The following is a 25,662-nucleotide window of genomic DNA, read 5'->3' on the forward strand; positions in this document are numbered from 1 at the left end:
AATGTTGATGGTGGGGAATTCAGCAATGGTAATGCCATTGAATGTCAAGGGGTAATGTTACTTAGCACTTATCAGGTCAAGGCAAGATGCTATTCAGATCTTGCTGTATATGGAGACAGACTGCCTCAGTACCTGAGGAGTCATAAATGGCACTGAACAACATGCAACCATTAGTGAACATCCCTACAGCTAACCTCACGGTAAAGGGAAGCTGTTGGATAAAGTTGTTCTGTAAATAAAGTTAGTGCTGCACCAGTATTCTCAGCAACAATCTTTACTTAAGAAAAAAAAATTATAAGTAAGTTTGAAGGTTTAAAAACAGTCATAAGACAATCTAGCTCACCTTCTACCATCAAAAGTAGATATATAATACCACACTAATGGAATAATTCTCTAATTATTCTCTAATCATGAGGGAGAACAGAATACAGGATGATGATAAGAGTTAAATGAGAGGGATGGAAGGAAGCAGAACGAAGCAGAAATGCGAGCATAAATTGGGTGGGATGAATGAATATTTTCTGTGCTGCATACACCATGTAAATCAATATATAAGTCATTAGCTTCAAGAAGAGAGAAAAAAATGTAACAAAGAAAACTGTAACAGAGATCATCATTTAAAACCGACAGCAATTTTTTTTGTGCTGTAATCTTTCATTTATCACAAGGTTATCTTTGTCATACAAATTTTGTGAAAGTTTAGAAATTTTATAATTCACACTAACCTGGTGAACCATACTCATGTCTGGGTAAACGGCAGATTTTAGGCATCACTTCCATTAAAGTCTTCACATATTGCAAAATGGTTCCTTGTAGCTGAGGTTAAACATGTAGAGTAGTTTCTGTTAATACAACAGTGGCAATGCATTTTTGTAAATCACAAACATTTAATTTATTCATTAGGCCTCTCAGTTATTACACAGAGAACAAAGGAACTCTGAACAGTTCACTGTGACTCTGCACTTTAACTTCTACCTCCTAATTATCTGAAAAGAATTTTGAGTACTCAGCACAGCATTGCAAATGCAAACGCAAACATTTCCCTTTGCCTCACGATTCTCTCCATCTCTTCCTAATTCAGATATCTGATGTTACCAAAAAACAAAAGAAGAACATGCTTTAATTAAATACGCATGAAGTCTGAAAATAGAACATCTTTATTAACTTACAAATAATCCTCCCAGAGAAATTATAGGATTCAATGCAACAATCAGACTGGCTGTCCACACTCTGATATTGTTGGTATATTTCAATGCATTAATACTTTACTATCACAAATTAAGTTTTGCTACTTCAAATCAAAACAGATAGAAATGAGGATTGGTATCAAGCTAAAACTCTAAGTAACTCTACAGTCAAAACTGTGCAACTGAAGTATCAAATTTCTAGAACAATATAGTGGTGATTATCAAGCCATCATACATGGTAATGTTATGAAGCTGAAGATGTGTACTGTACCTTTGAGAGACAGAATGCTGTTCTGAACTGAGAACTTTTAAGCACCTGTGTATATGACTAGATGGCAGCCCTAGTGTACTGGAAAATTGAAAATATTGTAAAATTTGGCTGTAAAAAGGACACCTGCGTTTTGATTGCTGTTTTGACAATAATTTGAATCTAACCAATTTAAATTATGCCCCAGAATACTAAAACCCAATCGATTTTGAATTTATTGTTTTGCCAACATCAAACCAATGAGACGATCCAATGTTGGGGAGGTATAAAATGTGGACATTTTGAAAATTGGTCAGAGTGCAACTGCTGAAGTGACAGAAATGCATGGAGTGCTAACATCTTGCTCTCCAAGAAATTAGGAAACACTATCAAAGGTAACTTTTCATGTGAAACATATTTGCAGTAAAAAGACGACAGGGAGATCCTCAGCTGGAAGAAGAAAGACACAGAAGACGACAGCAGCAGGGTGGATTTTGAAATAAAGTTGATATATCAAGTCTCTTATTGGAACAGTATATTGTTATAGAGCTGGAGGCAGATAGTAAGCAGTTAAGAGAAAGAGGGGGACTTAGAAATGTGAATAATTGTTTAATGTTCACTTTTAGACTTAAAATAAATTGATGTTATTTTCTTTAAATAATGGAATTTGCGAGTTCTCTGTCACTCATATTTTAACAGATTACAAGGTGAGACGAGCTATTTTGGGTGTTTGGTTTACGTAACAGAGGGGTTCACCTCCATATTGTAACAATAAACATGAAAGCAAATCATTTAGCCATCAACTCTACACCAGTGTGTGTCCCCACTTAATCTGAGCCCACCGCTTTTCTCATTTCACACATCCTGTATTTTTTTTCCTTTACCAAGCAATTACTTAATTCCTTTCAAAACCAGGTCAGATTGTCATGGTGATGAAAAGAAAATATACTTCGTGGAAGATAGATTTCAATGATTATTATCAAATGTTTCTAGCTCTTGAATTTGGACTAAAATATCAAAATGTGGTTAATTCCAACTCAGTAAAGAGTTGCTAGGTTCTGGCCTAAATTAATCAATTTCTATTCTAGTCCCACAAGCAGCCAAATTTATATGATAGCCTCCTTGCAAGAGCCAACATGCAGACAGATTTCCAAATTTTGTCCATGTCAGAACGATTGTCAGAAACCTTGCATCCAATAATGCCAATATTTAGTGCTGTGTCATAGCATAATACTTCAACTTAAGAATTGCCAATACATTCTATTTTGTTTCCTTCTACTTTTCAATCCACCTAGATTGATCTTTTTCTGATATGGATGAAGCATAAGTAAACATTCAAAAACTTGTGACAGATTTTGGTCTGTTGTGCTTTTAGGATAATTAGCCACATCTGGACAAACAGCTTTATAATTAGTTAGAAAGGGAAGTGGAGGGATAAAACGTATCCCATTACATAAAATACGACCAAAGGCTGACCCTTTTATGGTTTCAAGAGTTTCCCTTAGCATATTAAAGATTACTTGCTGCAGCAAAAGCATTTGGAAATTGAAAAATTGTACGAGACTCAAATAATAACAATCCAATTTACAAAATATACTTACTAGGCTTTTAACAACTTTGAGCAGTTCCTCCATTACCACAGCAATTCCTTGATAGCCCAGAAGCTTGCAAATCGCTTTAAAATGTGGAGGGCCCACAAAATTTTTGTAGTTGCTGTAAATGCTGCTGTATGCCAAGTTCAGAGCCTGCAAAAATATGTATACTGATGGTGACTGACATGATCAATTATTGTAAAAAACACATCTGGTTCATTAATGTTCTTTCAACAAGAAAACCTGCCTTCCTTCCCTCGTCTGGCCTACATGTTTCTCCACACCCACAGCAATATGATTAGCTACAGAGGAACAACTATAAACTATAGAAAGACTGAGGAGGTCTGGTTTAAAACAAACATACTAATTCAGCTAACTACAAGATTTGCTGGGAAACAAAGCTTTTAGTCCCAACCAAATTTACCATTAATAATCCAAACAGTTTAAAAAGCTATTATTTTATCATTAATTGGCTATCTCTGCCTGAAAATCCAGGATGATGATTGCAGAAATGATGTTGTATGCTGTCAGTATAGCTTAATAGTAGCATCTTCATCTCTAAATCAAAAATTCATGAGTTCAAGTCGGATTCCACGGAATTGAGTACACAATGTACACTGACAAATGTACACTGACAATTCAATGGACTACAAATGGAATAGTTCACTGTTGGAAGTGCAATTTTCAATAAAAGACATTAAAATACTACTCTTTTTCCAGTGCACTTAAAACATCCAAAGGCTCAAAAAAGGTAATTTCTCTTCATTTATCCCTTAACCAAATATCACCATATGTAAGGTTTGACTTTACTTAATTGTTCACAGTCAATATTCTTGTTCTCAGATGCTTTTTGCCAACATACGTTTAAGTAACACAAATAGCAATACATACAAGTCAGGTTACCCAAGGGATAGTTCTAGAAATTAACACCGAAAGGTGGCATCAGGATGTCCACACTATGAATGCAGCAAGTCCTCCAGCATTATTAGGTCAACATAAATGATGACATTGACAATAGAATGACCATTCATCCTTGGAGCCCAAAGATAACGATTTCCCCATATTTGAAAGTAAACCAAAATCTGGCAAAAAATGATTCTATTTCATTAATCCATCATTCCACTTCACAAGGAAAGAATTAGCGATAATAGGCATATGCCAGTAAAGCATAAACAGCATCTGATTCACCACATTGTGCTTGAAACAGAGACTAGCTTGGTTTGCTAATCATAAAATCCATGCAAATGTTTTTAATGCAGATCGTTAGTGTAACAAATTTACAGGCAGGTAATATCAATGATTTGTGCATTTATGGTCAAGACTTTTAACTAGCTCCATGCTGTATATCTTGAATAAGATTGAACTATCAATATTTAAGGTTAACTATGAATTTACAAATTTGTTGACAATTGATCTTGAATGCAGCAAAGTCAACTGATAAGCAACCCAACTTGCCAAATATTGCTTTCATTACTTATTAATGAAAGCAATCTTTTTTAAAGATACAAAAGAGAAATTACAAGTGATATTTGAAAAGGTCACATTACCAAGTTTGTAATAGTGGATTGAAAATAAATGTTGCAGGTACAAAGTTAAAATAATTTTAAAATGTCCTTTAAAAATGAGACACTATGAGAAGTGTTATCAAACTTGAACAGTAATACAAAATAATCAAAGTAGTTAAACATAGGCTAACAATGAGGGAGGGCAGGTGAAAGCATGAATAAGGTGTAGGGACAAGGAGGATGTTTGGCACAGGATGACGTGAAAGTACAGACGCAAGAGGAATATGACTGAGCATGCTCCTATGGTGCCCTCCTCCACAGAGGCCATGACTGGGCTGTTCCCCTCTCGTGACGTACAAATGATAGTGTGGAAAATTGGATTCATGGACAAGGGTAAGAGATGACTGGGCAGAGGATGAAGGTAAAATACAAGCAGAAGGCGTGATGTTTCTGGGTGCTCCTAAAATCCTCCACACTTCCCTCACCCATCCAACGAGACAGTGGGGTGCATGCCCCAACCTGATGCTTAAAGATGGGTGCCTCTCTACCTTGAGACTGCAAGGTGGATGCCCTGCACACTATCTGGAGGCTCTAGGTCCCCAGGGAGCAAGAAGATTGCTCCTCTAGGAAGAGTCTGAGAGTGGGAAGAAGGGGCAGCAATTGGATGGAGGTGGTGCGGGAAAATAAAAACAGGAGAAAGATGGGGGAGGGAACCTTTTACAAGATCCCACCTGGAAGACGGAGAAAGATGATTAAACCACATGGGATCCAGGTAACTTGGCAAATTGGATCCAAAATTGATTTAATGGTAGGAGACAGAGGGTGTTGGTAGAAGATTTTGAGTGACTGTAGGCTGATGTCCATTGCTGTTCAACAGAGTGTCTTATTGTTTTTGACATACTTCAAATGGTATTGAAGAAAATGTGTGGGAGATAAGTTTGTGGACTGTATGAACATTGCCCAGGTGGTTAATAGGAAGCAAGGTGGTCTTAGATTACAGGAGGATATAGATAAGTTGAGTAGATCAGTGGCCGTTGGAATTTAACCCTGAGAAATGTGAGCTGATGCACTTTAGTAGTAGTAACAAATTACGGGAACATTTAAGAATGATAGGACACTGGGAAGTATAGAGAAAGAGAGAGAGAGCGCGATCATGGGGTGCTTGTCCACAAATCTCTGAAAGCAGCAGAACAGGTAAATATGATATATAAGGCAACATATGGGACATGTGGCTTTAACAGTCATGACATAGATTAAAGGAGCAGGAAGTTTATGTTGAAGCTGTACAGAACTTTGGATAGGCGTGTGCAGGTCTGGTCACCAAACGAAAGAAAGGAGGAGACTGCGCTGGAGGGAGAGTGTGTAGAGAAGATTCAGCAGCCTGTTGCCATTGATAGAGGCTGCACAGGCCCTAACGTAGAAGCTAATGGAAATCTGGAATGTATTGCCTGGGAGGGTAGGAAGCAGGAAACCACACCACCTTTAAAAGGTACATGAATGAGTATGGGAAAAGTTGTAACATTCAAAGCCACCAGCCGAGTGCTGGAAAGTGGGATTAATGTAGATGGGGTGGTGCAGACGCAATGTGATCGACGGGTCTCTTCTGACTCCATGAAGTAGGATGTGGGGGAGTAAAGTGTGGATGGGAAAGAGGGGGAATGGGTTAGCCATTACTATCACAATCTTTGATCGATATAAAATACAAATATAAACATGTTTATAATCACAGACAAAAAGGTGATTGTAATTGGGAATCTACCTTGTATTTAGGTGTACAGGGATAGGACTTATACAAATAATGTAAGGGTCTTGGGTAATGAGGGACCTTGGGGTTCAGGTTCATAATTCTTTCAGATTTGCATCACAGGTAGACACGGCAGTTAAAAGGCACACTTGCCTTCATTGCTCAGTCCTTTGAATAAAGGAGTTGGGAAATCATGTTGAGGTTGCACGGGACATTGGCGAGGTCACTTCTGGAGTAATGTGTCCAGTTCTGGACATCCAGTTATAAGAAGGATATTGTTAATCTGAAGGTTTCAGAAGACATTTATGTGGGTGTTTTCATGCAGAGGGTGGTGCGTGTATGGAATAAGCTGCCAGAGAAATTAGTGGAGACTGGTACAATTGCAACATTTAAAAGGAATCTGGATGGCTATATGAATAGGAAGGGTTTAGAGGGATATGGGCCAAGTGCTGGCAAATGGGACTAGATTAGGCTGGGATATCTGGTCGGCAAGGACGAGTTGGATTGAAGGGAGTGTTTCCGTGCTGTACATCTCTATGACTCTATGTTGCCAGGTATGGAAGGTTTGAGTTATAAAGAAAGGCTGGGACATTTTTCCACTGGAGGGTAGGTGATTGAGAGGTGACCTTATAGAAGTTTGTGAAATCATGAGGGGTATAGCTAGGGTTAATAGTGAGCGTCTTTTCCCTAGGATGGGGGATTTCAAAATTAGGGGGCACATTTTTAAGGTGGGAGGAGAGAGATTTAAAAAAAGACATGAGGAGCAAATTTTTTTTAATAATGAGGGTGGTTCGTGTGTGGAATTAACTTTGAGGACATTTAAAAGACAGTTGAATAAATACATGAATAGGAAAGGTTTGAAAAGTGAGAAATTTAGTTTGGGATTATGGTTGGCATCGACTGATGGACTGTGCTGTATGACCCTACACTCTATAACAACCCAACATGTAGCTTTGAAGAAAAAATCCAAGAATAACTTTTTTGTATCTTTTTCTATTGATCCAATTACGAGCAACAGTGAAAGCAGTTTTCCAGAATCAATCTTGAACAGTTGACTGACATACTTTCAACCAAACACTTTTGAAATCAATCCCAAGCAGACAATCCAGCACAGTAATTTAGCAAAGCTGTGCTTACAGCTCGTCCATAATGGAGTCAATCAATCTTGGGACTGATTCAGTTTTCATCTCGTATCTGCACAATTATTGCACTAGGGGTGGCAAGATAGCAATCAGCTGAAGGAAAGACAGGCCAAAAGACGATAAGATAGATATATACAGGTCAAGGATTGAGCCTTCTTGCCCTATAAAGCTGAGCCACAGACACGATGGTTTATTCACAAATGTCAGATGACATTTTCTTGCCAATATGATTTTTAGTCATATTTTTAATGTTAAATGTTAACACAAGAAACGCCTTCTGCAAACATTTAGAGCAGAAATCTTGTTTGTGAACAAATATCTGTAACAATCTACATTTTCACTGAATGCTGTGGAGTGAGACCCTCCTATTGTAGTGGAATTTTCCTAACAATTACGAAAACTTAACATCCATAGGCAAGTTACTAAATTAATGAAAACTAAAGTAATTGTTGAAAATACATAATCTACAGATGCTTACTAGTTTGTCATGCGTTAAGTGCCTTCTTAACTCGCCTCATTAATATTCAGCCTCCCATCTTAAACTTGCCAGGCAAGTTTGACATCCGGAAAACCTGTCAAGGAAACAAGAGCAACCCTCTTACGGATTCAGCCAACCGCTTGCTTTGAATGACCTCATGTTGGAAACTGAGCACCAATATTGCAGGGTTTCCACTGTGGGCACCAACCTCACAAACCACAGACAGCACCTGACATGTACTGGCCTCTTATAATACTCATGCTACATCTCTGACCCACTTACAGAATGATTTTGCACTTCAACGCTGCACTTGCAACTATCCCTGCAGTACTGTAGTCTGAACACTTTACACACTCACACTCAGCTCACGGACTGGACCAGGATACATCTCCAGGCTCTTTGCTCAGTGTCATAGTGCTCACTGATTGAGTCTACACAGCATCTAAATCTTACATTGTGTTCAAGGTTTGTGAGAAGATTTGTAGCTTGGGTGCTCGTTGCTGTGGTTCTGTTCGCCAAGCTGGAAGTTTTTGTTGCAAACGTTTCGTCCCCTGTCTAGGTGACATCCTCAGTGCTTGGGAGCCTCCTGTGAAGCGCTTCTGTGGTGTTTCCTCCGGCATTTATAGTGGCCTGTCCCTGCTGCTTCCGGTTGTCAGTTTCGTTGTCCGCTATAGTGGCCGGTATATTGGGTCCAGGTCGATGTGTTTGTTGATGGAGTTTGTGGATGAGTGCCTCCAAAGCCAAAAATACCTCATATTACTGCTGTCTTGCCATGCCATTTAGCATGAACCCAACACCAGGAAGCCTGTCATGGTTATGAACAAACTTCTGTCAAGGCGAAGGGAATAGTCTTCATTCAGAGGCTTTTGGCACAAATAAGGTGTGGCCATGCTCGGGGCAGTCAGAGGAAAATCCTCTTCTCAAATATGTTAGGCAGCCCAACAATCTTGTTGCCCTGTTTCCTTCATGGAATGAAACAGACAAGCAGGTACTTGTGGGAGATTACAAGTGGTATGCACAGTTATGACTGTTGTAAGTGGGGAGGTGACCCAAATGGGTGGGTAGATAGCACAGAGGGCTTCAATTACGTGTTGGCAGATGAGAGTGAGTGAAGAGAATAGTTCAGGCCAGTGAGATACAACATGAGACTTTGTGGGAGGTGTGTCCAATAGCACAGATGGAGTGAGAGAAAGGTCGCAAAGAGAAAATGATGGAACTTACGCTGGTGGAGTTGAGAACAGCATTGACCTTCTTCCTTCAGTGCTGACCATTCTTCCACATGGTTGCTTCAACCGGCGTGGCAACCTGGGATCAGGGTTGCATGGTCTGATGTCATGTTCTCCACTGTTGGTTCTGAGGAAGGAGGAAATCCTATGTTGGCACCACACTATCCAGCAGGACCTCCAGGACTCTATCTGCAAATCAGGGTTTCCTCCTGCTTGCCATATCTGAAGCAAATGTCAGGATCCATGCAGGGCAGTTCCAGACTGAGTGCTTGTCGAGTTGCACAATGTGCTCTTAAAGGTGGCACAAGTACAAGTGATGCTGATGAATTAGAGGATATTTATCATTGGTGAGGAATGTAGAGCGGCAAGGTAGGATACAAATTGGACACCAGATGTACCATAGGGACATGACAGGTAATTAATGAGGCAAGTTTGGTCAGGTGCAGCTAGATAACTCACTACAAACCTTTTAAAAAAAAAACTCGACACAACTTTGTGTCAGTCCAAAGAAAGCAAGATTCAACCAATAGACTTTAAATCAGGATGGTGTGCAACTTGAGGGAAACCTGCAAGTGATGGTGTAGCCACAAATTAGCTATCTTTGTTCTTTCAGGTAGTCTGGACCCAGCGTTTGGCAAGTGCTGTAGAAGAAGCCTTGACGAATTGTTCCAGTCTGTTTTGTGAATTACATATGCTGCTGCCATACTGCACTGGTGAAGGAGAGATTACTTAACATGGTGGATGAGTGCCAATCAAGCAGGCTGCTTTGTATTAGATGTTTCCAGCTTCTTGAATGATGTTGGAGTTGCACTCTCCCAGACAAATGGATATCATTCCTCTCTTGTACCTCGTACATGGTGGATAGGCTTTGTCTATTTGCTGTAGCATTGTCCAATTTATTGTTATTTTTAGTTCCTATCTCAATTATTTTATACAAAATACACAGCAGCTGCCCTGTCAATTTCACACTCAGTCAAGAACACTAACCTACCTCCGTGCGTGCCTGGCTCTCCATGGTTTAGTATCAAGGATTGAGAGGTATATTAATTTGTCAATTACTTTTTTTTGTTTGATTTATTTTCTTGCTGCTAATTTATTTCAATTAATTAGATGTATGTTTTGGTGATCACCAGTTGAGCGCTAAATTTCTGTCTCACACCATTATTCTCAATGTTGAGGAGCCAGTGTTGGACTGGGGTGTACAAAGTTAAAAATCACACAGCACCAGGTTATAGTCCAACAGGTTTATTTAGAAGCACTAGCTTTCGGAGCACTGCTCCTTCATCACGTGGTTGTGGAGTATAAGATTGTAAGACACAGAATTTATAGCAAAAGTTTATAGTGTGGTGCAACTTAAATTGAAAAAGACCTGAATCATTTGTCAAGTCTCTCATCTTTTAGAATGGCCATGTTGGTTTCAGTTCTTTCTGGGATTTACAGATGAAAGAACTGAAACCAACATTATCATTCTAAAAAAAACGTGAAACTTAAACAATCCAGGTCTTTTTAAATTAAAGATCACTGGCAGTATCAGATGAATATGTTCATTGACTAACCATCACAATAACCAAATGCAAAATTAAATTTACGAATCATTAAGCCAGGTTTCTTTGGGATGTGACTTGCCCTGTATTACCATCAGCTGAAGTCACGATTAAGTTAACATGTTTTAGGGACCACAAGGCAAAATGTCCATATTACAGAGGAGGAAGTGCTGGATGTCTTGAAATGCATAAAAGTGGATAAATCCCCAGGACTTGATCAGCTGTACCCTAGAACTCTGTGGGAAGGTACAGATGTGATTGCTGGCCCTCTTGCTGAGATATTTGTATCATCGATAGTCACAGGTGAGGTGCTGGAGGACTGGAGGTTGGTTAACGTGGTGCCACTGTTTAAGAAGGGTGGTAAGGACAAGCCAGGGAACTATAGACCAGTGAGCCTGACCTCGGTGGTGGGCAAGTTGTTGGAGGGAATCCTGAGGGACAGGATATACATGTATTTGGAAAGGTAAGGACTGATTAGGGATAGTCAACATGGTTTTGTGCGTGGGAAATCATGTCTCACAAACTTGATTGAGTTTTTTGAGGAAGTAACAAAGATGATTGAAGAGGGTAGAGCAGTAGATGTGATTGATATGAACTTCAGTAAGGCGTTCGACAAGGTTCCCCATGGGAGACTGATTAGCAAGGTTAGATCTCACGGAATACAGGGAGAACAGAACTGGCTCAAAGATAGAAGACATAGGGTGGTGGTGGTGGTGGAGGGTTGATTTTCAGACTGGAAGCCTGTGACCAGTGGAGTGCCACAAGGATGGGTGCTGGGTCTCTACTGTTTGTCATTTACATAAATGATTTGGATGTGAGCTGAAGAGGTACAGTTAGTAAGTTTGCAGATGACACCAAAATTGGAGATGTAATGGACAGTGAAGAGGGTTACCTCAGATTATAAAAGATCTTGACCAGATGGGCCAATGGGCTGAGAAGTAGCAGATGGAGTTTAATACAGATAAATGAGAGGTGCTGCATTTTGGGAAAGCAAATCTTAGCAGTACATACACACTTAATGGTAAGGTCCTAGGGAGCGTTGCTGAACAAAGAGATCTTGGAGTGCAGGTTCATAGCTCCATGTAAGTGGAGTTGCAGGTAGAAAGGATAGTGAAGAAGGTGTTTGGTATGCTTTCCTTTACTGGTCAGAGTACTGAGTACAGGAGTTGGGAGGTCATGTTGCGGCTGTACAGGACATTGGTTAGGCCACTGTTGGAATGTTGTGTGCAGTTCTGGTCTCCTTCCTATCGGAATGATGTTGTGAAACTTGAAAGGGTTCAGAAAAGATTTGCAAGGATGTTGCCAGGGTTGGAGGATTTGAGCTATAGGGAGAGGCTGAACAGGCGAGGGTTGTTTTCCCTGGAGCGGTGGAGATTGAGGGGTTACCTCATAAAAGTTTACAAAATTATGAGGGGCATGGATAGGGTAAATAGGCAAGTCTTTTCCCTGGGATCAGGGAGTCCACAACTACAGGGCGTAGGTTTAGAGTGAGAGGAGCAAGATATAAAAGAGACCCAAGAGGCAACTTTTTCATACAGAGGGTGATACGTGTATGGAATGAGCTGTCAGAGGAAGTGGTGGAGGCTGGTACAATTGCAACATTTAAGAGGCATTTGGATGGGTATATGAATAGGAAGGGTTTGGACAGATATGGGCCAGGTGCTGGCAGGTGGGACGAGATTGGTTTGGGATATCTGGTCGGCATGGATGGGTTGAACCAAAGGGTCTGTTTCCATGCTGTACATCTCTATGACTCTATAAATGACTGGGTGCCCTTGTGGACAGTACAGTATTCGCTGTAGAATAACATTGATGCCTTTGACTTTTAGCAGTTTACAAAATCTTTAAACTATGTGGGTGTTGAATAAAAGCAGAAGAGATGCATGGGCATTGAGAAAGGTTCTTAACATTACATCAAAACTTAAAATTATAAAAAGATCTTTTGTGTAAAAGCTGAAAAGCATTTAACCAAAGTGAAACAAAATGAGATAATCAAATGATAGCAAAGCAAGTAGTAATATAGACTGAAGGAATTTTAATTAAATGAAAATGAGTCTTTACTAAAATATGCTAGCTGGTTAAAAATGTTCATAGAGACTTTTACACTGGCTATTTCTGGAACTGCTTAATACAACACAGATTAGCTTAGGAAAAAAAACTAAGTGTTCAAGTATTTAAATCAATAAATAAGGATTATTGCTTTGAGTAAAGAACTTGGGTATGATTTAGAATGATGTTCTGGCTGTATCAGAAGGTTATATTATCTGACCAAAGAAGCAGTGAAATAACACAAATTTTTCAAAGGATCAATGGGCTAACATAATTCTCTCAACCCTGAATGAGCTGATTTTCTAAACCGAAGGATGACTTAAATTTTATCAAAACACAGATGCAGAAAATGTGACACGAGATTTAACATACTGAAAAATTTTAATAACCTTTCAAAACGTGACATCAGAGCATCTTGAGGAGTCATTGTGGCCAGTGGTGTCGAGGAGCTGAATTAACCTCAATCATCAACCCAGACTACTTCAGTAAACATGACACTTTGAATCTTGTTGATTCATCTTCCTAACGCTGATCAAAGACATTCAAGATGGCAGAGAGCAACTAACATGGTTACAGCATGGAATTGCTCATGATTAAAGATGGTGCAAGCCTGAATAATTTCTTTACTTGAAGGTGCAAAGAAAGGGAACACAAGGTTAAATATTTCTACAAGTCAAAAAAAACTAAGGAAGATGGATAAAAACTCTGAAGTTCTGAAAACAAAAATCAAGTTTAGATTTGAGGCACTGACAAACACTTTGAGTGTAAATGCGATGGTCAACATGGGAGATTAGAAACATACCAGTGTTTCATTTCCTTTTCCAAAAAGAAAAGGTGAAAACAAACCAGACAACTACAGTTCCGTTAGTCTTCATTCTACTTAGAATAATGAAACATCAAGAGTAAATGTGGAATATAACTGCAGTGCAAAAATGTATTCTTCAAGTGACCGTGGTACCAGGTTTCTTGATCTTTGATTTATTTTCTCTCCATGGGTAGGATTTTGGAATTGGCAAGTGTCGAAAAATAAATATTTTAAAACTGGATCATTTGCATAAACTTAAAAACAAAACTGCAGGTATTGGATAGCATATATTAAAATCAGGTGAACCAATGAACAAATGACAAAAACAGAAATTACTGCAAATACTCAGGTCTTGCAGCATCTGCAGAATAACTCTGCTTTCCCTGTACAGATGCTGCCAGATCTACTGAGTTTCTCCAACAACTTTTATTTCAAATTTCCAACATCCACAGTTTTTTGTTTTATGTTAAATAAATGTAACAATACTGGTTTCTAAAAATGGTGCAAGTTACACAGTGGGGTTGATTCTAGGATTCTTAATTCAAGGATTCTTAATTCATTTTAATCACTAAGATTTGCACATGCAGGACACAATTTCAAAATGCGCATACCACAAAATCTCAAAGCGATCAACAGTCCTTAGCACTAAAGGGATCAAAAAGTATGGGCAGAATATGGGAACAGGGTATTGTTTTGAATGATCAGCCATGATGATAATCAATAACAGAGCAGGCTCAAAAGACTGAAAGGCTTACTCCTTCTCCTATTTTCCAGATGTATTAAACCAGCTCACGGTTCTTAGACATTTCAGGAGAACATGGATTATTAGAATGGGAAGACTTACAGCAGATGAAATTTATTACAGAGAGGTACAAAGTGATACATTTACACATAGGATACAGAAGCAAGGATGCTATGGTGAACATTTATACAACACAGGTTCAGCCTTAACTGGACTATGAAGTCCAATGGTGGGAACCACACTTTAAGAAGATTGGGAAGGGACTGAAGAGGTTGAGAAACAAATTACAAGAATGGTTACAGGGTTGAGTGACTTCAATGATATGGACAGACTGGAGAAGCAGGGATTTGGAGAAGAGTAGATGGGACAGGAGATTGATAGAAGTATTCAAACCAATGATTCTGGACAGAGCAGATTGGGAACCTTTATGTATTATCTGAATGGTAGAGAATTACAGGTTACGAAAGAACCAAGATCAAATGAGGAAAACCTTTACTTTGCAGTAAAAGAATAGGATCAGGAATGCACTGTCAATGAGGTGAAGGCAAACTCAATGATGATTTTCAAAAGGAAACTGGGTACTTATCTGACTAGAGAGAAATTCTGTGGCCATATGGAAAAGGCAGGGAAGTGGGACTAAATGAGTTGGTTTTGTAGAAAGCTGGTATGGACATGAAGACATGAAGAACACGGTGGGCGGCACGGTGGCACAGTGGTTAGCACTGCTGCCTCACAGCGCCAGAGACCCGGGTTCAATTCCCGCCTCAGGCGACTGACTGTGTGGAGTTTGCACGTTCTCCCCGTGTCTGCGTGGGTTTCCTCCGGGTGCTCCGGTTTCCTCCCACAGTCCAAAGATGTGCAGGGTCAGGTGAATTGGCCATAATAAATTGCCCGTAGTGTTAGATAAGGGGTAAATGTAGGGGTATGGGTGGGTTTCGCTTCGGCGGGTCGGTGTGGACTTGTTGGGCCGAAGGGCCTGTTTCCACACTGTAATCTAATCTAATCTAATCTAACAAAGTAAAACATACAGGTTGGTCCCTCTCCTCTATAATTATTGTTCACCCTTACAAAGAAATGAGTGCTCAAGCACTTAATGTTCACCAATACTTTGTCAACATGTCTCGAAAAAAAAACATGATGCCAGTTCACCCATTTGCAAAAGTAGCCCAGTGTTTGATAGTATTGACGTGGAGGTGCTGGTGTTGGACTGGGTGGACAAACTTAAAAATCACACAACACCAAGTTGTCGTCCAACATGTTTATTTGGAAGTACAAGCCTTCAGAGCGCTGCGCCTTTGTCAGGTAGCTACCTGACACAGGAGCAGCGCTGAAAGCTTGTACTTCCAAATAAACCTGTTGGACTATAACCTAGTGTTGTGAGATTTTTAACTTGGATAGTGTTAGCTGTGTAAAGGTTTAAGACAAGGAAACAATAGCATTTATATAGTGCTTTATTATTTTGTCTCAGAAGTATCACACTAGCTCATATTCATTTAACGTTTTAACAAACCAGATTGCTGTCAAATGGGCAAATGTGACAACAACCTGATCACATAAATGTGCGATTTGGTCTGTTAATCGGAATTCATTAAGCTCCCTTTCAAAGCAGGGCAAGTTATATTTGACTGATCAACAGCTTAAGTAATGAAAGCAACAGATTAAATAACAGAAGCCACTGTTGTGCCTTGGCATGCATTTTACCTTTCAATACAGTATTAAAAATATTCCATTATAAAACCTATATAAAAGATTTTGCAATGGTGAAAACAAATGGAAAAATTGAAGGGAAAAATATAGTATTTCATATTGTTATGCTGTAGAAAACTTTAATAACCCATGTATATGTCTTCTGCATTAAAAAGCTGTTTCGGAAATACTAAACGGCACTAACTTTAACATGGGATTTTTTATTTTTAAAACAAATTGTGAATCTAGTTATGTTTTTGCATCACACAAACTAGGTTTCTCATATCTGCCTGTCTACCCTGCAAAGTTGCTTTCATTGATGCTGCAAGAGCAACCATTTATTAAAGAAATGCTCAGAGAAACTTGAATGGGCAAATGTAATAATGAAAGGTTCTAGATTTTTTGGAAGTCATAAGAGGTTTATAAAATTACTTGGAGAAATAAAATCTGCTGTAGTTTCTGTCAACAAGCAATGTACAGTACAACATAAATTAATGGCAAAAATGAAACATGCAAATGGAATTGAGGAATATGTACTGGAAAGCAGAAAGCAAAGAGACTGGGTGGAAGACTTATCTGAGAACGGAACAATTTAGTGAGTTACATTCAATAGTGATCCATGTTGGAACTGCTACTATTTGATGTTTGCATTAAATTATCAGAGCCAGGAATTTATGGAAATTGATGACATCAAAATTGGTAAGAATAGAGAGAGATGAGAGGAGATTAGAGTTGCAAGAAAGATGTCAGATGATCATGAAGGTTGCAAAACACTTCATGAACATCCAAATTAGTAGGACAGACAGGTGGACAGCTGCCAGAATATCTATAGAAAATGTGAAACCAATTCATTTTGGAAGCAATGGAAAAGCAAGTACAATTTCTGAAACTTGCCTTAAATCTCCATCAAGGAGAATAATTTCTTCGTGTTTACACTGTTTATACCCCTCATAATTTTATACATCTTAATCATGTCCCCAATCAATCTCCTCTCCTCCAAAGAAAACACTCCTAGTCTGTCCAATCTCTTTCATTGGACAGCTCAAGCTCCATTTCGTCTGCATTCTCTCTATTGCTGTTGCATTCTATAATGTGAATTTCAGAACTGCACATAATAATCCAGCTGTGGCCTAACCAATGTTTCATACAATTTCAGCATAATCTCCCTGACTTAAACTCTTATGTTTCAACTAATAAAGGCAATAATAAATATGCCTCAACTATCACTCTCTGTTTTCTGCCACTCAGCCAATTGTGGATACAATCCCATGGGGTCTTTTCTTTGTTATCAGTCTTCCATGTCAGACCTTATCAAAATCCTTGCTGAAGTCCAAGTAGACTACACCAAAAGCATTGCCATCATCTACACTCCCGGTCACCACTTCGAAAACTTCAATCAAATCGGCCAGACATGACCTACCCTTAACAAAACCATGCTGACTGTTCTTGATTAATCCCTGCCTCTCCAAACCAGATTAATTCAAGCCACTCAAGTTAGGGGTGGGCAGCAAATGCCTTACCAATGTTATGTATGTTCAATTAAATAAAATAAATCACAAGGAGTTATTTATTTTCTTTAATCTGGAGGCCTAGTGTTAGGACAAATTGACAGGAACAAAGCAATATAGTGACCCAGAGAAATTGGTTTTAGATCTTTTCTGCAAGTGAGAAGAGGAATAAGTTGTATTCAGAAGTAAAATAGGGTGAACACATGCATCAAAGGGTGCAGTGCATTATTAAATGTTAGGGCTGTGAGCAAATGTAATACATCAGCACATTGGACGAAAAGTTAAACATAGACCTTCTTTTCAGTTCTTATGCAACTTGTTATTTACAAATTCAATGGAGAAAACTAGTGTATCTTCCACTTTTTTTGGCTGCAATTGCTGTCCTGATATGAAGTGAAAAGCATGAGTCTTTGTCAACATGCACTTCCTTGCCCCTGCACATGAAAAAAAATCCACTTTTGATAAGAATCATTAAAAAAAAGTTGTAATTCATTACCCAGGTTGCTCTCAAGTAATCTGAAGAAAAAAATTGAAGGAAACAGAAGCTTTGATATTTATAGTAAGAAAGATGTTTTATATAAATAGCCAGTGTTTTGAAATTCTCTTTACAAAATAAAACAAATAGTGCAATCATTCAATTTGTCTGAGTCTTTCTGATCCTGGTTCTCTGCTTGAAATCATAAACACCTGGTATACATGAGCTATTTCAAAAAGTTTCTGAAATTCGTTTCCCAGCTTGTTTTGGGATAATTTAAAAGACCAAATCTTTTTTTCAAACCCTGTTGTATCAAGAGACCATAAGAATTACACTACGACTATAGTAGACTATAATCATGCAAAACTTGCCCGTAAAGCAACTACAAGTTCAGCACCCACCCAAATGTGTTGCCATGTCTTTTCTGGCTCCCAGAAGACCCATTAAAGTCTGCTCATTGATCCTAGCCAGATTCCAGAAAATCTCTCTCTAAAAAGCACAGAAAACACAAGATTACATCTCTTTTTCATTCTTCATGTATAAGGCATTTTGCTTAACACAATGTGTACCAGTTGTGGTCAGATTATTTTCTCTACTGTTATTCCCAAAAGATGACATTAGAATTTCCTATTTTAAGTTGCTTTTGCACCTTATCTGCCAGGCACACTGTGCTGCATTTGATAATGCTATTTTAATAAACAATGGGATATGAGCTCTCCGGGGGGAGGGGGCACATTTACTGCTCATTCCTAGCTGCTATTGAGAAGGTGTTGGTGAGCTGCCTTCTTGAACTGCTGCAGTCTGGTTAATGTAGGTAGGCCCTCAACACTGTTAGGGAGGAAGTTCCAGGGCTTTGACTCAACAATAGTGAAGGAACAGCATGATATTTCTAAGTCAGGACTGAGAGTGCCATTATATCATAAGTTACACCTTCATCAAATTTCAGTGCTTTTCTCTCAAATTCAAAGTCAAATCATTTACAGACAAAGTTTTTCTGAAGATTTCTCTAGACTGTTACTTACTTTCTTTCACTAAGAAACTTCCACATCACTCATAAGCTTTTGCTTTCTGGATTCAAACTCCATCTCCATGTAATTAATTTTCCCATTAATGCAAAACTAAGGGGATTGTCCTCCAGTCAGATATTCTCTCGCCATCTTGCTGCTAGTCACTACCTGCTTCTCAGCCACATCTTGCTGTTGAGGTATTCAAAGTCACACTAAAAACATTGTATATGGCTGTGATAAATGTAAAATATTTCTTCATATAAAAGCAACATATTATGGATGCTGGAAATCTGAAATAAAAACAGAAAATTCACGAAATAGTCGATTGGTGAGGCAGGATTGGTGAAGGGAGACGCAGCTGATGATTCAAATGGACAGAAGGCAACCTTAAACAACTTTCTTTCCACAGATGCTTCCTGACCACATTATTTTCAATATTTTCTGTTTTTATTGTAAATCTGCCTTCCTTCTGTTTCTCAACTCATCTGCAGCCTTTAACACAACTGACCATACTCTCATTCATCAATGCCTATTCATCACTACCCAGCTAGCTGAGACCGTTCACATATGGCTCTTATTGCTATCTTACCATAGCTAACATGTCACTTGCAAAGATTCTCATGTTGCTGCTGAAGCATTGCCTCTGGTGTTCCCCAAGGACCCTTTGGCTACCTTCTCTTTCTCAACTCTATTGTGCCCTCAAACATCATCCAAAAGCATGACATAGGTTTTCACACGTGCTGATAACAACCCATCTCAATGAAGGTGCCCAGAATGATGATGAGTTTAGAGATTGGCAAGGCACTATAGATATTTGAAAGTGCACTGAGCCTCAAAGCAAGTTCAACTTCCTTACTTTTATGTACAGCGTACACTCTAGCTTAGTTAGATGGAAAGCTAGTTTGTGAAGCAGAGTGATGCCAACAATACAGTGTCAATTCCCGGGATCCGGGTTCAATTCCAGCCTCGGGCAACTGCCTGTGTGGAGTTTGGATATTCTCCCGCTTGCGTGGGTTTCCTCCAGGTGCTCCAGTTTCCTCACACAATCCAAAGATGTGCAGGCTAGATGAATTGGCTGTGCTAAATTGCCCATAGTGTTCAGGCATGTGTAGATTAGGTGCATTAGTTAGGGGTAAAATATAGGGTAAGGGGAATGGGTCTGCGTGGGTTACTCTTCGCAAGGTCGGTGTGGACTTGTTCAGCTGAAGGGCTTGTTTCCACACTGTAGGGATTCTATCTATGAAGGACCTACCCTTTCAACCTCACGCCTCAGAGACATGGCAACCTTCATGTACAATCTTGGATGGGCAAAGACTTCCTTCAATTAAACATTGGGAGGACAGATTTTCATTGTCATCTATTTTGTTTTCCATTGTAAATTCCATTTTTGACTGAATCAATCCCTCCCCTCGGCAACATCTGAGACCAAACAAGCGTGTTCACAATTTAGTGTTATATCTGGCCCTGGATTAAGCCAATCACGCACTTACAAAACACTTATTTCCCTCTTTGTAATACTATATAACTTTGCTAACCTCATTTAAACTTTGCATAAAACTTATTTGTAACACCGGTATCCATAGACTCAACTGTACCAACATGCTTGTGACTGGCTTCACACACTTTACTCTGTAAACATGAGGTCATCCAAAACTCCACTGCCCGTATATTATTGGATACTGCAGCTAGACAAAACCCTGGTTAGACCCCACTTGCAGCACTGTGAACACCATATCTTAGGGAGGATATATTAGCTTTGGAGGGAGTACAATGTAGGTTTACACGAATAATACCTGAACTTTAGGGGTTGTTATGAGGAGACATTGCACAAATTAGGCCTATTTCCTCCAGAATTTAGAAGGTTAAGGGGTGATCAAATCAAAATCTTCAAGATATTAACAGGAAAGGACAAGGATGATAATAAAAAATTTCCACTGGCTGAAGATTCTAGATCCAGTGGGCACAGTGAGAATTGGGCCAGACCATTCAGGAGAGATGTTTGAAAATACTTCAATACACAAAGAGTGGTACAGGTTTGGAACTGTCTTCCACAAATGGTAGTTGATGCTAGATCAATTGTTAGTTTTAAGTCTGAGTTAGGCCACAAATCAGCATGGTCAAATTAAATGGTGGAACAGGCTTGAGGGGCTGAATGGCCTACTCCTGTACCTATGTTAACTCACACCAGGTTCCAGTAACCTGCGCTTAGGTTTGCTGACTGACAATAGCTTCTACCAAACAAATAATGACTCGGTTGTAGAATTCTGTTTTCTAAATGCTCATAGTCTCGACTTCCCTATCTTTAATCTCGCCCAGCCCCACAAACTTCAAAGCCATTTGTGTTCAACTATTTCTGGCATCATATGCATGCCTGATTTTGATCACACTGGTCATCCCATTAGCTAACTCAGCCCTAAGCTCTGCAATTCCCTTCCTTCACCTCTGCCTCCTTAAAAGCTTTGGACCATCGAAATCTTTATGCATTCTTGTCATCTTTTATGTCAATGCTTCTTAAAGTGTCTTGGGATTTTTAATTCCATTAAAGGAACCATATAAATTGCAATTGTGGCAATGATAAGGGAGGAATTTTCAGCATCAGCCATGAAGTGATGTTTATATTAATGTTCACATGAAAACTGTTTGATATTTATGTTCAATACAAAACAGAAATACACTAGGTTCTAGGAAACTGTGTTCAGTGGTATCTTCCTTATATTTTTAAAACATCTGTCCTATGTAAACTTACAGCCAAAAAACAAAGAAACCTCCAAAGTAACTTGTCCATTTCTCACAGTCATTGAATTACTCTATTATATTTATTTAAAAAGCTGACAACCACATTCAGCATTCCAATATTGGGGCACATCAATTTAAATCTTCCCATATAGTGGACTCCCAAGTCACTTTAAGCTTTGTTCTTAAGACAGTCAGGCAAGTCAATGACAAAGAAAGAGTCTGGAAAGGAAATTGCCACACAAGGATATTTACTGAAACACACTGCAGCAAAACACTTAAATAATTTGGACAGACTTATCAGAAACTATATTTAATTTCCAAAGCCACACGTTTCCATTTAAAAATTGATGAAACCACCATAATGAACATGGAACACAGTTCTTCTGATTTGTATTCATGATTCTTTTTGTGTGCTACTGTATCACACCCTTCAAAAGATGAGCGAGGCGGCAAGAAACTAAAGGACTAGAGTAATTACAATTTTCATTATTATTGACTTTGTATGGAAAATAATAAAACAGATTTTTAACCTATGGCTTTCAGCACTTTCCAGTAAAGGTAATTAAGTGGTTAACAAGAAATCACTAGTGTTTAAATAATTTAGATTAAGAATGCACACAAATCCAGTTTAAAGACCAATGGGGAGATCATGTTAATTCAGAGAAACACATCTACCTTTAACCTGGTACCAGAGTGGTTTCTGATCAAATTAATCCTCGGTCTGTACTCTCAAATATCACTGTCATATATCAACACTTCAATCTAACCTTATGCCCAAAGCAATCAAACCGAATGAACACAGCAGCACAGAATTGCACAATCCAAGCACTCTCTTCTCTAGCACATATAAGAAAGCAGCAGAGAAGTGGATAGTATAAATCAGTTTCTCATGAGGATTGCTGCAGAACCACTTGAACATGCACAGTGGTGTTAACCTATTAGTAGTATAATAAAAACAAAAGAATGAAGTATTGCGAACATCCTGTTGGAGAGTGTAAAAGCCAGTAGAAAGGCAGCAAGACCTCTCAGTATTTTGGTGAGCTGTGAGAATTCGACTGGCAAATGAAGACGACAAAGAAAATCAACTAACAAATGAGGCACTGAGAAGCTGTCTTTGGACATTTCTGTGAATATACCATTAACTGCAAGCTTCCCTTCACAGCAGGGTGAGTTTTAAATTTGATCTCTTCTATACAATATTATTTAACCTTCAAATTTGGAAGTAAAGATACTCAAAGTGCATGAATGACCAAACAGAAAGCAATACCTGCAACATACGCACACAGTAATGCATTCTCCCCTCAGTGACTGAGCTAATTTCTAAGCCAATGAAGAGCAATAAAACAAATTGAACAGAAAATGCTAAAAACTATGCCAATTAATACAAAATGTTGATAAAAACACAGTTTGTGCAAATGTTGATGCATTTATCTGAAGCTTAACCTGTATGCTGCTTTTTAATTATTTACAAATATATAGGCTCACTAAGCCCTGAAGATGCATTTGGAAATTAAATATATTTAAAGCTATTGTTGTTTTATATTTCAAACCAAATATTTGCAATTAAAAGGTTTTATTGAAGCGTGTGTTTCCAATGAAATAAATATTCATGAACGACTCCCACCCTTCATACAAAATGAAACACCACAGTGACAATAGATTCTGCTTTAACACCCACACCTTGAGTGGCAGACAAATAGGATAATACAAAAGAGAATATTTTTATTGAATGGACAAATTGTAGAATACAAAGAAATAAAGACTTAGCTAAATTATATTCTTAAATCAAAGGACTCGGGCTTGACAGTTGAAACGATTGGAAGAAATGCTCATGTCAGGGTCACAACTAACACTGGGTAAACTGAAAGAGCTAAACAAGTTGGCTAATTGAATCTTAGCCTCAAGGTCCAAAAATATTTATGAAACTACTAAGAAGCGTTTTCAGCTTCAAATTTTGCCACTTCATATATTTTATATCACTTCAACTAGATCTCTTGCTAGCAGGGCTCTTTGTGTACTAAACTAATATTTATTGCGCATACTAATTGAGCGCAAAGCTATACAGCTTAATAATAAGTCATAACAACTGGGTTTTAAAGTCAAATGACAAACACGAAAAGCTAATTTCAACCCCAACAGCCATGAGAGAAACAGAAAGATTGCCAGTTATAATCACCTGGTTGACTTGCCCTCTGATGACAACAGCTGATCCCCACTCTTTTCTATTTTACTTCACTCTCATTAGTAGGCAGCAAGTTTAACTGCCTGAAGCCAATGATGTCTTTCTTCAAATCAATATGCCGGCATCATGTCCCAACTGCAATTTAAAACTGCAAATTGAACTCATTTTCATGGGAGAAAGTGAGGACTGCAGATGCTGGAGATCTGAGTCAGAGTGTGTGGCACTGGAAAAGCACAGCTGGTCAGGCAGTATCCAAGGAGCAGGAGAATCGATACTTCAGGCATAAACCCTTCATCAGAAATCATCCTAATGAAGGGCTTATTCCCAAAACATCGATTCTCCTGTACTTGGATGCTGCCTGACTGACTGCGCTTTTCCAGCGCCACACTCATTTTCATTGGAGCTTAGAAGAGCAAGGGGTGACTGGATTGAAGAGTATAGGATCTTGAATGGCATTGATAAGGTAGATACAGAAAGGATGTTAACTCTTCTGGGTGAGTCCAGAAACAGCTGTTTTAAAATTAGGGATCATCCCTTTAGGACAAAGATGAAGAGAACTTTTTTTTTCTTCTAAGAGGGTTTTGCAACCTTTGAACACAATGCTTCAGAAGTTGATGGACTTGGAGCCAGTCATTTTAAGGCAAGAGTAGATGGACTTTTGTACAGTAAAGGAATCAAAGGGATTAGATGGGCAGATGGAATCCAAAATGCAAACAGATCAGCCACAAACATATTGAATGGTAGTGCAGGATCAAGAGACCAAATGGCTTACTTTGGCTTTGAATTTGTGTACTTGTAAAGCGTGGTCTTAGTAAGAAGGTCATTATGGTTTTCTTGCCAGTTGAAAAGAACAGGAAGAGAATCTGAGCTCAGAATAGGTCAAAACAATTTCTTTTAATGGAAATGGTGAAAAAGGATGCACAAATAAAATTTAGGACTCTCCTTTCTAGGGTTTCTCTCTCTTGCAAAATTCTCCATCTCTGTGATATATCTTGCTGCTGGCTACTAATCCTTTGGTGCTGGCTGGTAACCTTGTGCCAACCAGGTTTCCACTCTCCAAGCAGGCAATAGGCCAGCAGCATGCAGTGGAAGCCCAGAAATTAACAATTGCTTGGCTTGATACCCACTCATCTAATTCCTAATTACCCAGTTAAAATTGGAGCTACAGAGATGTACTTTGATTTTTTTTTTAAAGAAATAATTAAAAGTAATCAAAATGCAATTAAATGTTTTGATCGTACTTAGGTAAAATGAATCAGATCTCGCAACAAGCTGCACAAAGATATAAGAAATTCCCTTTCCTCCAATTACTGCAAGAACTGAAACCAAGAACGGAGTGCCTCGTCACACCTGCGTAAGAAACACTGACAGGAGTTGTCTATACAGCCCCAAAGAGTCTGCACCATGGTTCAGTAAGATTTTGGATGGCTTTATAATACATCAAAATATCCCAAACCGTCTAGATTCCCTTTGTTCCAAAGTCTAGTGATCTGTCTTGAATAGCATAATTAGCTCAGAACTGTAGATGACCAAAGAATTTCAAATATTCACAAGCATCCATGTGAAGAAATGCTTCAACTCAGTTTGAAATTACCATCCTCTTATCGTGTAACTATTTCTCTTCAGTTTGCAACTTTCCAGACAGGGGAAAGATCCTCTCAGCATCAATTATGTTAATTCCTTTCAGAATCTGATAAGTTAGGAGAGATCGCTCTCATTCTTCTCAACATGAGTTCCAACCAATTCCATTCAACCTATTCTCATAGGACAACCCTCTCATTCCAGATACCATTCAAGTGAAGCACTG

At 38.8% G+C, this 25,662-nt stretch overlaps 1 protein-coding gene across 2 annotated transcripts in view; it reads right to left on the reverse strand.

Annotated features, from left to right (window-relative positions):
* cyfip1 (cytoplasmic FMR1 interacting protein 1) overlaps positions 1 to 25,662 on the reverse strand; it is a 194,580-nt gene that overhangs the window by 33,506 nt on the left and 135,412 nt on the right. For both annotated transcript variants that reach the window (XM_043692305.2, XM_043692304.2), the window contains exons 24-25: positions 3,036 to 3,179; positions 726 to 816 (exon numbers count right to left, since the gene is read on the reverse strand). In XM_043692305.2, coding sequence (XP_043548240.1) covers positions 726 to 816; positions 3,036 to 3,179 — 235 coding nt within the window. The remainder of the gene's footprint in view (positions 1 to 725; positions 817 to 3,035; positions 3,180 to 25,662) is intronic.

Source organism: Chiloscyllium plagiosum, unplaced genomic scaffold (assembly GCF_037043375.1).
Source record: "Chiloscyllium plagiosum isolate Xiang-an unplaced genomic scaffold, Cpla_swu_hap1 HiC_scaffold_6, whole genome shotgun sequence".
In the NCBI taxonomy this organism is placed as follows: domain Eukaryota; kingdom Metazoa; phylum Chordata; class Chondrichthyes; order Orectolobiformes; family Hemiscylliidae; genus Chiloscyllium; species Chiloscyllium plagiosum.